At 36.7% G+C, this 12,594-nt stretch overlaps 1 protein-coding gene across 1 annotated transcript in view; it reads right to left on the bottom strand.

The window, feature by feature from the left end:
* LOC150082050 (kelch-like protein 8) overlaps positions 1-12,594 on the bottom strand; it is a 132,697-nt gene that overhangs the window by 67,709 nt on the left and 52,394 nt on the right. Inside the window, exon 5 of the mRNA XM_090380413.1 lies at positions 2,000-2,111. Within this exon, the coding sequence (XP_090236539.1) occupies positions 2,000-2,111 (112 nt within the window). The remainder of the gene's footprint in view (positions 1-1,999; positions 2,112-12,594) is intronic.

The raw sequence follows: 12,594 nt of genomic DNA, 5'->3' as shown, positions 1-12,594 counted from the left end.
TCAATTCACAAAGCGGGGATCTAAGGATGACACAAGTAATTACAGACCAGTTAATTTAACTTCTGTTCTGAGTAAAATAATGGAGTCACTGGTTAAAGATGCATTGCAGGTTCATTTAGACAAGACTTCAGCAATAATTCAGACACAGCATGGGTTTTGTTAAGGGAATGTCTTGTCTGACAAATTTGATTGGATACTATGAAGTGGTTACAAAGAAACTGGATGCAAAAAATAATTTTGATATCACATACTTGGATTTCAGGAAAGCTTTTGACACTGTTGAGCATGGAAGACTACTGTACAAATTGGAGAAGAATGGTATTAAGGGTAAGGTGCTACAATGGATAAAAGGGTGGTTGAGTGGCAAAAGACAGAGTGGTAATCAATGGATGCTGTTCTTTGTGTACTAATATTATTAGTGGAGTCCCACGGGGTTCGGTGTTGGGTCCACTGTGATTTTGTATATTTATCAATGGTACTAATGAAAGTATATCAGGCTTAGGGTCAAAGGTTGCAGATGATACAAAGGTTGGCAGGGTTGTTAATGACAGTAATGGCAGTGTGCTACTGCAACAGGATCTAGAAAATTTGGGAAGATAGGCTGAGAAGTGGCAACAGAATTTTTAACATTGATAAATGAAAAGTACTGCATATGGGTAGAAGTAACTTCAGAGGAATGTACCAACTGTGTGGTACTTCACTTAGGGTGACAGAAAATGAAAAAGACCTGGGAGTAATTGTGAAGTCAGATATGAAGTTTTCTGAACAATGCAGACAGGCTGCAAGAGCAGGTCATGGGGTTTTGTAAATGATATACAGGAATTTTGCTAGCAGGGAAAAGAATGTGATTGTCCCTCTGTATAAGGCAATGGTCAGGCCATGCCTTGAGTACTGCATACAGGTCTGGAGGCCTCATTTTAGGAAGGATGTAGATTTGCTTGAGTGTGTACAGAGAAGGGCAACAAGATTGGTGAGTGGAATGAAGGGATCCTCTTACCAAGAGAGTCTTAAGTTCTGCAAATTGCAGTGGCTGGAGACTAGGCACCTGCGAGGTGATCTGATTGAGGTGAATAAGGTCTTGAATGGGTGGAGCCCGCTGAATTCTGATGGGATTCTTCCACTTGCTGAGATTACGAACCTAAGGAGGCATAAATTCAAATTGAGGAAATTCAGTTGCAGAATAAATGTGCGGAAATTTGCCTTTAGCCAGCACGTGATTAATTGCTGGAACAAACTTCCATCTGTCTTTGTGGAAGTTGACAGCTTAAATAAATTCAATGAAGAACTGGACAAACTTTTAGAGCAAATGGTTGTGTGAATTTTCTTTTTTTTTTTTTTTTTTTTTGGCTGATTCTGCATAAGCTCATATGCTTGCTTTTTTGCATCACATGCCTCTATTACTACTGTCTTTGTTTATATATTTTTTTTACCTACCTGTCCTGTAAGGTTTTACACAAATATACATAATCTAACCCCAGGGGCTCACATCTGGTGAGTATGGGCTTGGCACACCCAGGGGCTCGATCTGGATATCATCATTCTTTGCTTTCCTCTTTCTTGGCGATTCCTTTCTATGTCTCTTTCTCTCTCAGGGTAACTCGTGAATTTTTTTTGGCTGGTGCAGCACAAGCCTCAAGTTTCCTTGCACCATATGGCCAATAATAATAATGATAAATAAACAATGCATTACTGGATAAACAATGGAAACAAGACTAATAAAACACCATCACAGTGCATGATGGGTATGGTTAAAATGCATAAAAAACGAACTTCAAAGAAGCACAGTGCATGGTGGAAATGGTAAAAAGTGTGAAAAAATGAATTTCAGAGAATGAAAATTTTTTAATAACTCCTCATTTTTGCCTGAATTCTGATATATTTTCCTGGGAAGAACAATATCAACTTTCCAAAAAACATAATATGTGCCAGTTTCATTTATAATAAAGATGTAAAAATTGCACAATGAACTCTTACAGAATTAATAAAATTTTCCTAATACCTAGGTGTCATCATAGAAGATAGGCGGCTCCACTTGTTTTTAAATGGATCAAACATTTCTGTACTAGATAAATGTTCTTTGTCATCACAACCTCCTATTGCATATACTTTACCTAAAAGAAGGGGGAAAAAACACAATAATAGTTATTTTGGATAAAAATAAATTATTTGTACTATAAGTACAGAAACTCCCCGACTTACACAAATTTGACTTTACGTAAGTTTTTGCTGGCCAGTGCAAACTTAAAAAAAATTGTGGAAACGCATTATTTTATTATTTTTTTTTTGGCACTTCATTCCAAGAACTTCGAAGTTCAAAATTTCACTATATAACTAAGCTATTTATCTCTCTAAAAGATCATTTTTATAATGGAAATTGCACTATACTTTCATCATTATCATATGTTCCATCATAAAAATCAATTTTGAATGCCTTTGGGATATTTTCCTGGGAAGAACAATATCAACCACAGCAAAACATTTCTGGAGGTCACTACCATAAAACAATAAAAACAATTTGCACTTTCCAGTTTATTGGGCTTTTCTGTTAGTGCAGCTAATTATAAACGAGTAGTAAACTCGACCTTAGCATTAGCATTAGTAGAGGCATATGATGCAAGAAAGCAAGCTTATGCAGCATCAACCAAAAAAAAAAAAAAAAAAAAAATGCTCCCTTTTCATCTTATTGCATTTGTAATAATCCCGATAACTGGAATTGTGTGGGTTTTTACATTATTATGGTGAAATGTGTTCCCCCTTCACTGAAATCTTCAATCATAAAAAAACAAATAAATTTTCAGAATCTCCTCTTCATTCCTATTTACTTATTACAATGATGAAGGAAAAGCAACCAACGGAAAGTGCAAGTGCTGGCAGTCTAGGAACAAAACGAAACAAACCTGATTTAGAAATGAAGATGATTAATTAACAAGTATGAAGCATGGCAAAAAGTTTGTCATCTATTGCATGGAATTAGGTCTCGCTGCTTCAACAGTGAATACTATTTTAAGGGACAGTGCGCGTATAAGTATAAAAGAACATGTTAAAGGATCCGTGTATTTCACACCGAGGCCAGTCTTCCCCAACAGTGATTGCAAAACAGCGCTCAGGTGCTATATCGAAGATGGAAAAGCTATTAATAACATGGATGGAAAATCAGATTCTGAAGCAAGTGCTGCCCCTGAGTCCAATGGCCATTCAAGCAAAAGCAAGAAGTATTTATGAAGATGACGATAAGTACGGCAAACCCAACCCAAGTTAGTGGAAAGCAACGGGTGGTTTAATAGGTTCAAGCATCGGCCTGGTTTCCAAAACATTAAAGTATGCGGTAAAGTCACCAGTGCCAATTCTGCAGCTGCAGAGAAATTTTGTGATGTGTTGGGGAAAAACCCCTTCTAAATCTCCACAGCCCTCAACTTCCGCAGTGGTGTGCTTATCAGCTGGAGAATTAATTCTGGCAGCGATGCTCAAAAGGTAAAACTTGCTGATGTTATGCCTGTCTCCTCTCTCTTTTTGTAATTTTATAATTTTGCACACTTTTGTAATTTTTCCTGCGCATGAGATAAAAAAATTTAATAATTCTATTTACATGTTCATCGAACATTTCTGTTTTGCTTCTATCAAATTCAGCGCACATAGTTGCGAGTGCAAAATTTCCCAAAATGCTTAATTAGGAAAATTCTGACTTAGGTAAAATTCAACTTACGTAGCATTCCGCAGAACCCAACCCTTAACGTTAGTCAGGGAGTGGCTGTACTAGTAGTAGTAGTAGTAGAAAATTATGCAAAAAAGCAAGCCTACAAAGCATCAACTAAAAAAAAAAAAAAAAAAAACAATACACTTCACCCATCCATACCATGCAAGAATTTGTTTAGTTCTTTTGTTTCGTTGAATTTATTAAAACCACTTACTTCCACAACAACAGATAGAAGATTGTTCCAACGATCAACCAGCTGCTGGGTGAAGGCAAACTTCTGTACATCTATCCTGCAACCATCCTTCCTCAACTTGAATTTATACCCCCTCATGTGTGAAGTCTCAACAAGAGGAAGAATACCATCAACATTTTGCTTACTCAATCCATTCAAAGCCTTAAACACCTCAATCAGATCTCCCTTCAGGTGCCTAGCCTAGTCTCCAGATGATGCAATTTGAAAAACTGATGCCTTTCTTGGTAAGAGCATCCTTTTGTTTCTTTCACCAATCTGTTTGCCCTTCTCTGAACCCATTCCCAGCAGGTCTACATCCTTCCTAAAGTGAGGACTTCAGACCTGTATACAATTCTGAAGATGCAGCCTAACCCTGGCCTTGTACAGAGGAATAATCACCTTTTCATTCCTGCTAGCAAAGTTTCTGCATATCTTTGACAAAATCCCATGTCTGCTCTTTTGGAATTTTTGCATTTTTTAACCATTAAAAAGGCATCCCCCAAATTTGATGGCCAGGGAACGTGCACCACCTGCCTCACCCTAGCTATGCCACTACTCATACCAGACTTTCAGTAACAGAGATCATTAAAAAATTGTGTGTTTGGAGTGCAAAAACTTTTATTTTTCAATGGAGCCACCAAGAAATGAAACAAAGTGCATTAGTCTATTAGTGTTCCACAGCACGAATTCCATTTTGAAAAAAAATTCTATTTTTTAGTCCCAGTTAATCATAAGTACACATCTCATCCCAGTCACCAGAAAGATTTCTGTCCTCTAAACATTTTATTCAATTTCAGGAAGGCAACTGGAAGCCACTGGAAGCAGAAAGAAATGGAAGTCACTGGGGGCCAGATCTGGTGACTTTGGCTGTGTGTGTTCAATAAGTTCAAATCATGTCTTTAATACTGGCTAGTGCCACTACACAGTGTATTATTCAGTTATCTGTTAAGAATTCTCCTTACACAGAAATGCTTATATAAAAGAAAGGCACATCAGGAAAAAATCCATAAAAATTTGTACACAATCCTAAGATGAACTATATTAAATGGCATATAAAATTTGACACCAGTATCTTAATTCCTTATAGTTAAGATATGAATTTTTTAATGATCTAATTACAAAATCAGCACTTGCTAAAGGCTGCATTTAATTGACTTCTATGATAGAAAGAACATCTAGTATAACATTCATGTGGAAACAAAAATAATGATGGAATTCAGGATTAAACTGTAGAGCAAAGGTGGCAATTATTTGTATATATGTTTTTTATTTGGGTGGGGGAAGACAATCTGGAAGATATCAAAGTGATCATGGGCCAAAGAGCCTTGCTAGAAAAGTTCCACAGTTCAAATTTTGCCAACATCTTTAATTTATTCATACTTCACATATTATATACAGGGCATCCATTGAGTTCCACCAGGGTTTTTAATAGAGGCTATAGACAAGCAAAAGCGCAATTATAGATGTTTTGGTTGGCAATAATTTGTAGTCTCAATAGTTTCACTGTTTACCTTAGTAAAATTTCATACTATGTTCATATAGTGGCATCCATTATTACATGTCATCATTTCCAGTGACCGTAATGTGATACACCATGTCCATATTATATCCCCACATGAATAAATCAGAGTGGGTATATATGTCTGAGCAAGATGGCCAAGGAATTGTCTCCCCCCCCCCTTACTAGGCCAATTCCTTGGCTGTCATTCTGTAAAGAGATGGGACCCCTGGTGGGTTCCATCTTGTTACAGAATGGCAACATGTAGTTGCAAGTACAGAATCTGAGGCACTGTATAAAGTTATTATTATTATTATTATTAGCCACATTCTGCAAGGAAGCCTGAGGCTTATGCTGCACTAGCCAAAAAAAATTCCCGAGTTATCCTGAGAGAGAGAGAGAGAGAGAGGAATCATCAAGAAAAAGAAGAATGATGATATACAGCTCAGGACCCTGGGTGTGGCAAGCCCATACTCACCAGATGTGAGCCCCTTGGGATAGTTGAATCTCAGTATCTAAACAATGAATGAAAGTCACCAGGATTAATGAACTGAACAGCTGTATTAAAAATGTCATTGTGATATAGGTGTTCAGTAACAACAGATGCTGTTAAGCTGCAATGAACACAAGAAATCAATTATTGGCTGGATATACTCTCTGCCACTAAGGGGCTCACTCACATCATGGTGTATTAGTATACTAAGGTAAGCAATAAAATTTAGTATAGTAAAATAGTACACCTTAATATCCACTGATTATAACTTATTTTAATTAATACAATTACACCACAAATTTTCCAGTAGCCTTGCTTCATGAATCTTGCCAGATTATCCATTTTGCTGGACCAAAAGAGGTCATGTAATAATAATTCAACAGTACACCTCTGACCCATTAATTATACACCTCTGACAACTTGAAAGCACCATAACTGCTAGATACTTAAATTAAACAATTATTAAATGTAAATTAAATACAGGTAGATTTGTATAAATGATATATCTTCATTAGTATCAATGAAACAGAATAATGAATTAAATGTGAATTGAGTTATTCAATTAAACACTTTAGTACTATATAAATTAAACAGATTTATTAATTACACTACTTACAAAGAATGCTGCAGTACTACTGTTCCCAAAATGGCCAAGTTTTTAGAATTTACTGAAACTATAGAGCTAATCACAAATATCTGGAAGTTGAGGACTTTCAAGATTACAGTCTGTTTCATCATGGATTTATGATGTTGCAGGGGAGACATCTAGAATACACAAAGTTGAAGCCACAGGATTTTCAAATGTAGGTCTGCTGCTATGGCTCATATTCTTCTTGGCTTCCAGGATACTTCTTAAACTTTTGAAGCCATCCCTCACTATAGTCATACTGGTGTTCTAATTTAGTTTTTTAGGCCTGTTCCATTAACATGCTACCCAACAAATCTGCTCCATCATTCCAATGTTGTTGAAACTATTCCATCATCACTTGATAGTTTCATAGTTTTTCAAATGCTCATTCACTTGTTGGAATCACTGTCTGCATAGAATTTCAACATTTTGTCCCTTTGATTCTTTATATCATAAACAGTTGGCAAACCAATACCATAGATATCACACAACCTCTGCACAGAAACACCTGTATCCAGTTTTTTCAACAATTCTGCTTTATCTTGTATTGATATGGACTAGTGTTTACACTCCGTAGCCGAGTGGTGTGGAGTGAGAGTGTAGTAGCACACACTCTTTGAGTAGACTGGGGTTCAAGCCCCTGACTGCTAAATACAGTCAATCTGCCAACCCACACTGGACAAGAGTGGCATATTATGGTCCATTTCCCCTCAACATGAATTGTTGAGAAGCTTCCATCCTGCAGTGGACTGATAATGTCTGCAGCTTTTGGTGTTTATACTTGGCACCACGATTGACACTTGCATCTTTCTTAAAAGCCATGACTAGAGTTAAATTTAAGCAAAATAAGCTAATAATAACACAAATTCAATGAATCACTGCTTAAAACTGCAGTGTAAACAATGCAAATGAGCAAACATACTACACAAAATGCCATCTGTGGTAACCTAGTAAATTGGTGTGACGGCCACAGAAATTTCAATTGCTCTCTCATAATTTTGTCCAGATTAAAACAGGTGTAAGAAAATTGGTGGTGTACTAATGTATTAATTGTACTAATTACCACAACAAGTTATCTATAGTTGCATTTTTGATACAGAATCCATTGAAGACCCTGCACATTATAAAACAAATAGCATTTTAGCAATCAAGATGAAATAATGAAATCATTTAAGTTCAAAACAAACAATTAATACATAAATGAGAAAATTATCAATGGTAAAACCATGAGGAACAACCAGCATACAAAACTTCAACAATTACTAGCTTCCTACTAAATACAGTATCAGCTTAAAAACTAATGAAAGATTTAAAATTGTGCACATTGTAAAGTTACCTTTAATTTCAATCTATCATAAATACAACTGTGAAAAATTTATTTTTTTATACTGAAGACATATTTTGAATAAATTTTTAAAATAAAACGTTCCTCTGGTGTGCTTTACACATGTGCTTTTCATAACATTTTTTTAACACACATTTGTGCATTATCTTCACTGTTAGCATGCAAAACTTGAAAGAAACAAAAATCAAAAAAAAAAAAGAAAAAAAAAGCATGCTGTAGTGACTGGACACTACCAAGAAGCTTGCTTCAGATGTAAACATCTGACTCTAGTGAACGTTTCAACTTCAAATCAAAGTTTGTGCTAATGCGTCTTTTATTGGCCCTAGACATCACTAATTTTAAATTCTTGCTCTAGAGCACTTGATAATTATATGCAAGAATTAGCTTTATGAAGCCTAATGAAAATTTTCCTTTTATTATTTTTTATGGCCAAACTTCTATAACAAAAAAAAAATGATGATACAAACTGAAACTTAAACCTCTGGGCAAATAGTACATAGTTTCTGGTATATAAATATTATATACATTTATATGATATATATATAAATATTATATACATTTATATGATATATATAAATATTATATATATTTATATTATACAGTATATATTTTATTTTTATTTTTTTTATTTTATTTTATTAATAACAAGATACACAACAGGTAACCATTAACAGTGTATCTGAGATCAGATCAATAAACATAATAACAATAATGTGAAATCCTACAGGACGATAAACATTGATATAGATTCAAACAATAAAAGCATATGTACAAAAGAGGATTGTATTAAGTTAAGTTACCGGTAAAACAAGTAATAATTAATCCGTTAGAGAACAGAAAAATAATATAACAAATAATAATAAACTACAATAATTAGATGTGAGCTAGTCACTTTGCAGTTTAAGTGAAGAGGCAAACTTGTGGATGGAGTTCATCAGTGATTGGGAGTTGTCAAAGAAGTCAATGCGAGAGTCGTTTGCTGATTTGCTGATTCTGTTCAGTGGACTGAACTTCATAAAGTCCGTGTTGGCAGAGTCAAGGCGAAACGGTGTATGGTTCCTGACTTGTCTACAAGGAGCATTGAAGTTTATTTTACTCAGGATATCAGATGCTTCGTAAATTCCAGTGATTACTTTGGCTAGAAGGGCGATGTCAGCAGTAACTCTTCTAGTGCACAGAGGCCTCAGATGAAAGTAATCACACAGCGATTCATAATACACTGAGTGATAGAATAGAGGATTGCGGTACGTGAGGTAACGGACAAAGTTTTTTTGGACTGCTTCAATTTTGTTAGTTAAAGTCTTTGTGTGAGGATTCCAGATGGGTGAACTGAATTCAAGGATTGGCAGAACAATAGTTTTATAAAGGATAACCGCATATCTGTAGTTTTTGAACTTGTATGTGTTCCGTTTGATGAATCCCAGTGTTTTGAATGCTTTGCTGGTGATTTTAAGGACATGGGCATCGAATTTAGCACTGCTGGAAAAGAGAATCCCTAAGTCGTTAACTTGGTCACACCTTTCGATGATCACAGAGTTAATACTATACTCCGTATTCATTAGTTGTGGAGATCTGCAAGATGAGAAAGAGATAACTTTGCACTTCGAGGGGTTAGCAGACAAGCCATTCAGAGATAGCCACAGAGAGAATTTATTGAGAGCACATTGAAGTTGTTGAGAATCGGTAGTCTCCTTCACTGCTGAGTAGATCTTAAGATCATCTGCATAGAGAGCAACTTGAACATTGGAGGTGTAGATGAAAGAAGGAAGATCATTTACGAAAACAATGAAGAGAAGAGGACCTAAGGGAGAGCCTTGTGGTACTCCGCTTAGTGGTATAAAACAGTCTGAGTTCACTTGATCGATGATAACGCTCAAGGAACGATGCGTAATATAGCTGCGTAGCCATGAGAGCAAAGGGTCACGGATACCATATAGCTTAAGTTTTTCCAGAAGTTGTTCGTGCGGGACTTTATCAAATGCCTTGGATATATCTGTGTAGACCGCATCAACTTGTAGGTGGTTATCAAGAGCTTCAGAGGTGTATTGCCAGAAAGGAAGTAAATTTGTGACTACTGACTTGCCACTGCAGAAACCATGTTGATTCTGATCGATAAAAGGCTTGAAGAATTCGAAGAGATGTTTGTGCACTGCTGTGTCGAAGAGTTTAGCCAGGCTGTTTTGCAAGGTTATGGGTCTGTAATCGCATACGTCATTTTTATCACCTTTTTTGAAAATAGGAACTATATTGACCTGCTTAAAGTGCTTAGGATACTTCCCCAGCCTGAGAGACAGGTTGAAGATCCGCAGTATGAGGGGTTTCAATGTAGTGACAGTCCTTTTCCAAAATAAGCCTGGAATGTCATCTGGGCCTCTAGTATAGTCATTTCTCGTGCTTTTTAATGCCGAATTTAAATCTTCATCAGTGATAAAGAGATTAATGAGGATATCATCTTTAACAGGTGTGAAGTCAGGAAATGAGGCAGATCTCAATGTATCATTTGTTTGAATTCTGGAAAAGTGTTTGGCAAACTCTTGAGCAATACTGAATTCGTCAGATAAGAGAATTCCATCTGCGTTACGGAGTTGTAACTTTCTACTGGTTATGTTCTTATGCTTCATGAAATTCCAGAATGGTTTGATACCTCTGTGAGTAAGCAGACTATCCTGAACTGACTCTGTATACATGTTGTAGGAGTTTAATATGAGAGTTTTCACTTCTTTGCGGAGTTGGCTGAATATTTCATAGTATTGACTGTCACATGTTTGCTTATACTTGTTTCTGTAGAATTCTTTGGATTTAATTTTACGTATTAGTTCACTGTTATACCAGTGCGGGTAGGTAGAGCGTGCGGTAAGATGGGATTGAGGAACAATGTCAGATATAACTGAATGGACACAGTTAATCAGGTTGTTGGTGAGCACATCGATGTCATCCATAGCGTCAGCGAGCTGCTTGTCTACGTTTCTTAGAGCTAGGTTGAGCAGAGGCCAGTCAGCCTTTCTGAAATTGAATCGAGGAGTACGGGAGCTGCATTTGAAGTTATGAGAAGTCACTGTGATGTCAAAAGTAATTGGTGAATGATCCGAGTGAAATATGGGGTTGTCGGTGTGAACATCTATATGAGTAGAGGAAAATATTAGGTCGAGGTAGGCATTTTCTCTGGTTGGAAAGTTGCAAATTTGTTCCAGACCATAGCTGTGAAGCATATTAAAGAGAGCCCTAGTCTGCAGTGATGGAGAAGAAGATCCTAAATTGGCCATTTGACAGTTAAAGTCACCCAAAACCATTGCTATGTCGGCAGATTGAATTAGTGGGAAGATTGATTCCAGCGAGCTTTCTAAGTACTGGAGGTCTATATTAGTTATGGGAGGTGGAAAATAAAGCAATACTATTAAAACCTTTAGCTTGCCAAGATGAAGAAGGCAGTATACTGATTCAATATTTGTGAAATTTGATGTAGTTTCACAGAGTATATGGTTAGAATGTATAATAGCTACTCCGCCTCCACGAGATCCTCTGTCCTTTCTATGGATTGTATATTGTCCATCTATAATCTCCTAATCATCAATATCAATGGAGAGCCAGGTTTCAGTGAGCAGGTAAATGTCGTAAATATGTGAGCCTTGGATTGCTCTGAAGTGGTTTAGGTTGCTAATTATACTCCTGCAATTCTGAAGGTAAACACTGAACAGTTGGGATCTGGGGATTCTATGACGAGAGGAGAACGTAGTATGTGTAGATAGCAGGGTATCTGATTGCTATGCCGGTGGAGAGGATATTTTGGACTCCCTTGATGGTCTGTCCGTGAAGCGTTTTACTAGAGCCCCTGATAAAAGGGATCTTAGATTCAGCACTTTTTCTGTTTGTGATGGAAGGCATGTTATTATAAAAGATGAGTAGGCGGGACATCGTGTCTTCAGAGAACGGATATCTACTCCGAAACCATATTCTTCTTTAATTAGGTTGATAAGATCTTCAGATTTAGTGGAGGGTCCAAGTCTAGAAAGAAAAATTCGGTCTTTTGTGGGAATAATTGTGATATTATACTTGTGTTTGAGTAACTGAGATTTTTCTGCAGTAGTTACATTCTGTGTTTGATGAGGTATGGCTGGAAGCTTGGAGAAAGTACCTTGAGATATAGATGCTTTAATATTTTCTGACGGTTTGTTCTGTTTTGATCTTTGGTGTGATATTTGAGACTGGCAATCAGAAACAGGTTTGCTCACTGTGGCGACAGATCTACAGACAGGTTTGCAGACCTCATTAGATGTGGCAGCAGTTATTTTTGCATATGTTGCCTTAACTGATGTTGAAGAGGATTCCGCTTGGTGACTCTGAGCTTGTGAAATAGAAGTACATACAGAATTGTTCCGCAGAGGAGAGTAGGTGGGAGGAGTGGTTCTATTTACATCAGAAGAATCATCTAACAGAGTCTGTTTGGCAATAAATTGCTCAGTTGAATGACTTGAGTCATGAATGTTGGCAGGCTTGGGCAAATTAATATTTGCAGCAGTAGAAGTATTGAGGCCGGTGGAAGGTGAAGATCTGGTCTCAATACTGAGGGCATCGTCAGTTAATGAAGAATTCGTATTCACTTTGAGCCCATTGGTGTCGAGAGTAGGTTCAGAATTCTTCCTAGCTTCCCTTAAGTGGCAAGACATAACTGATGTGAGATTTTTAATTTGGGCGTTAATGTCAGAA

The sequence above is a fragment of the Mastigoproctus giganteus genome, chromosome 8 (assembly GCF_048544385.1).
Source record: "Mastigoproctus giganteus isolate SK-2022 chromosome 8, ASM4854438v1, whole genome shotgun sequence".
Classification (NCBI taxonomy): domain Eukaryota; kingdom Metazoa; phylum Arthropoda; class Arachnida; order Uropygi; family Thelyphonidae; genus Mastigoproctus; species Mastigoproctus giganteus.
This window is presented reverse-complemented; position numbering and strand designations above follow the sequence as displayed.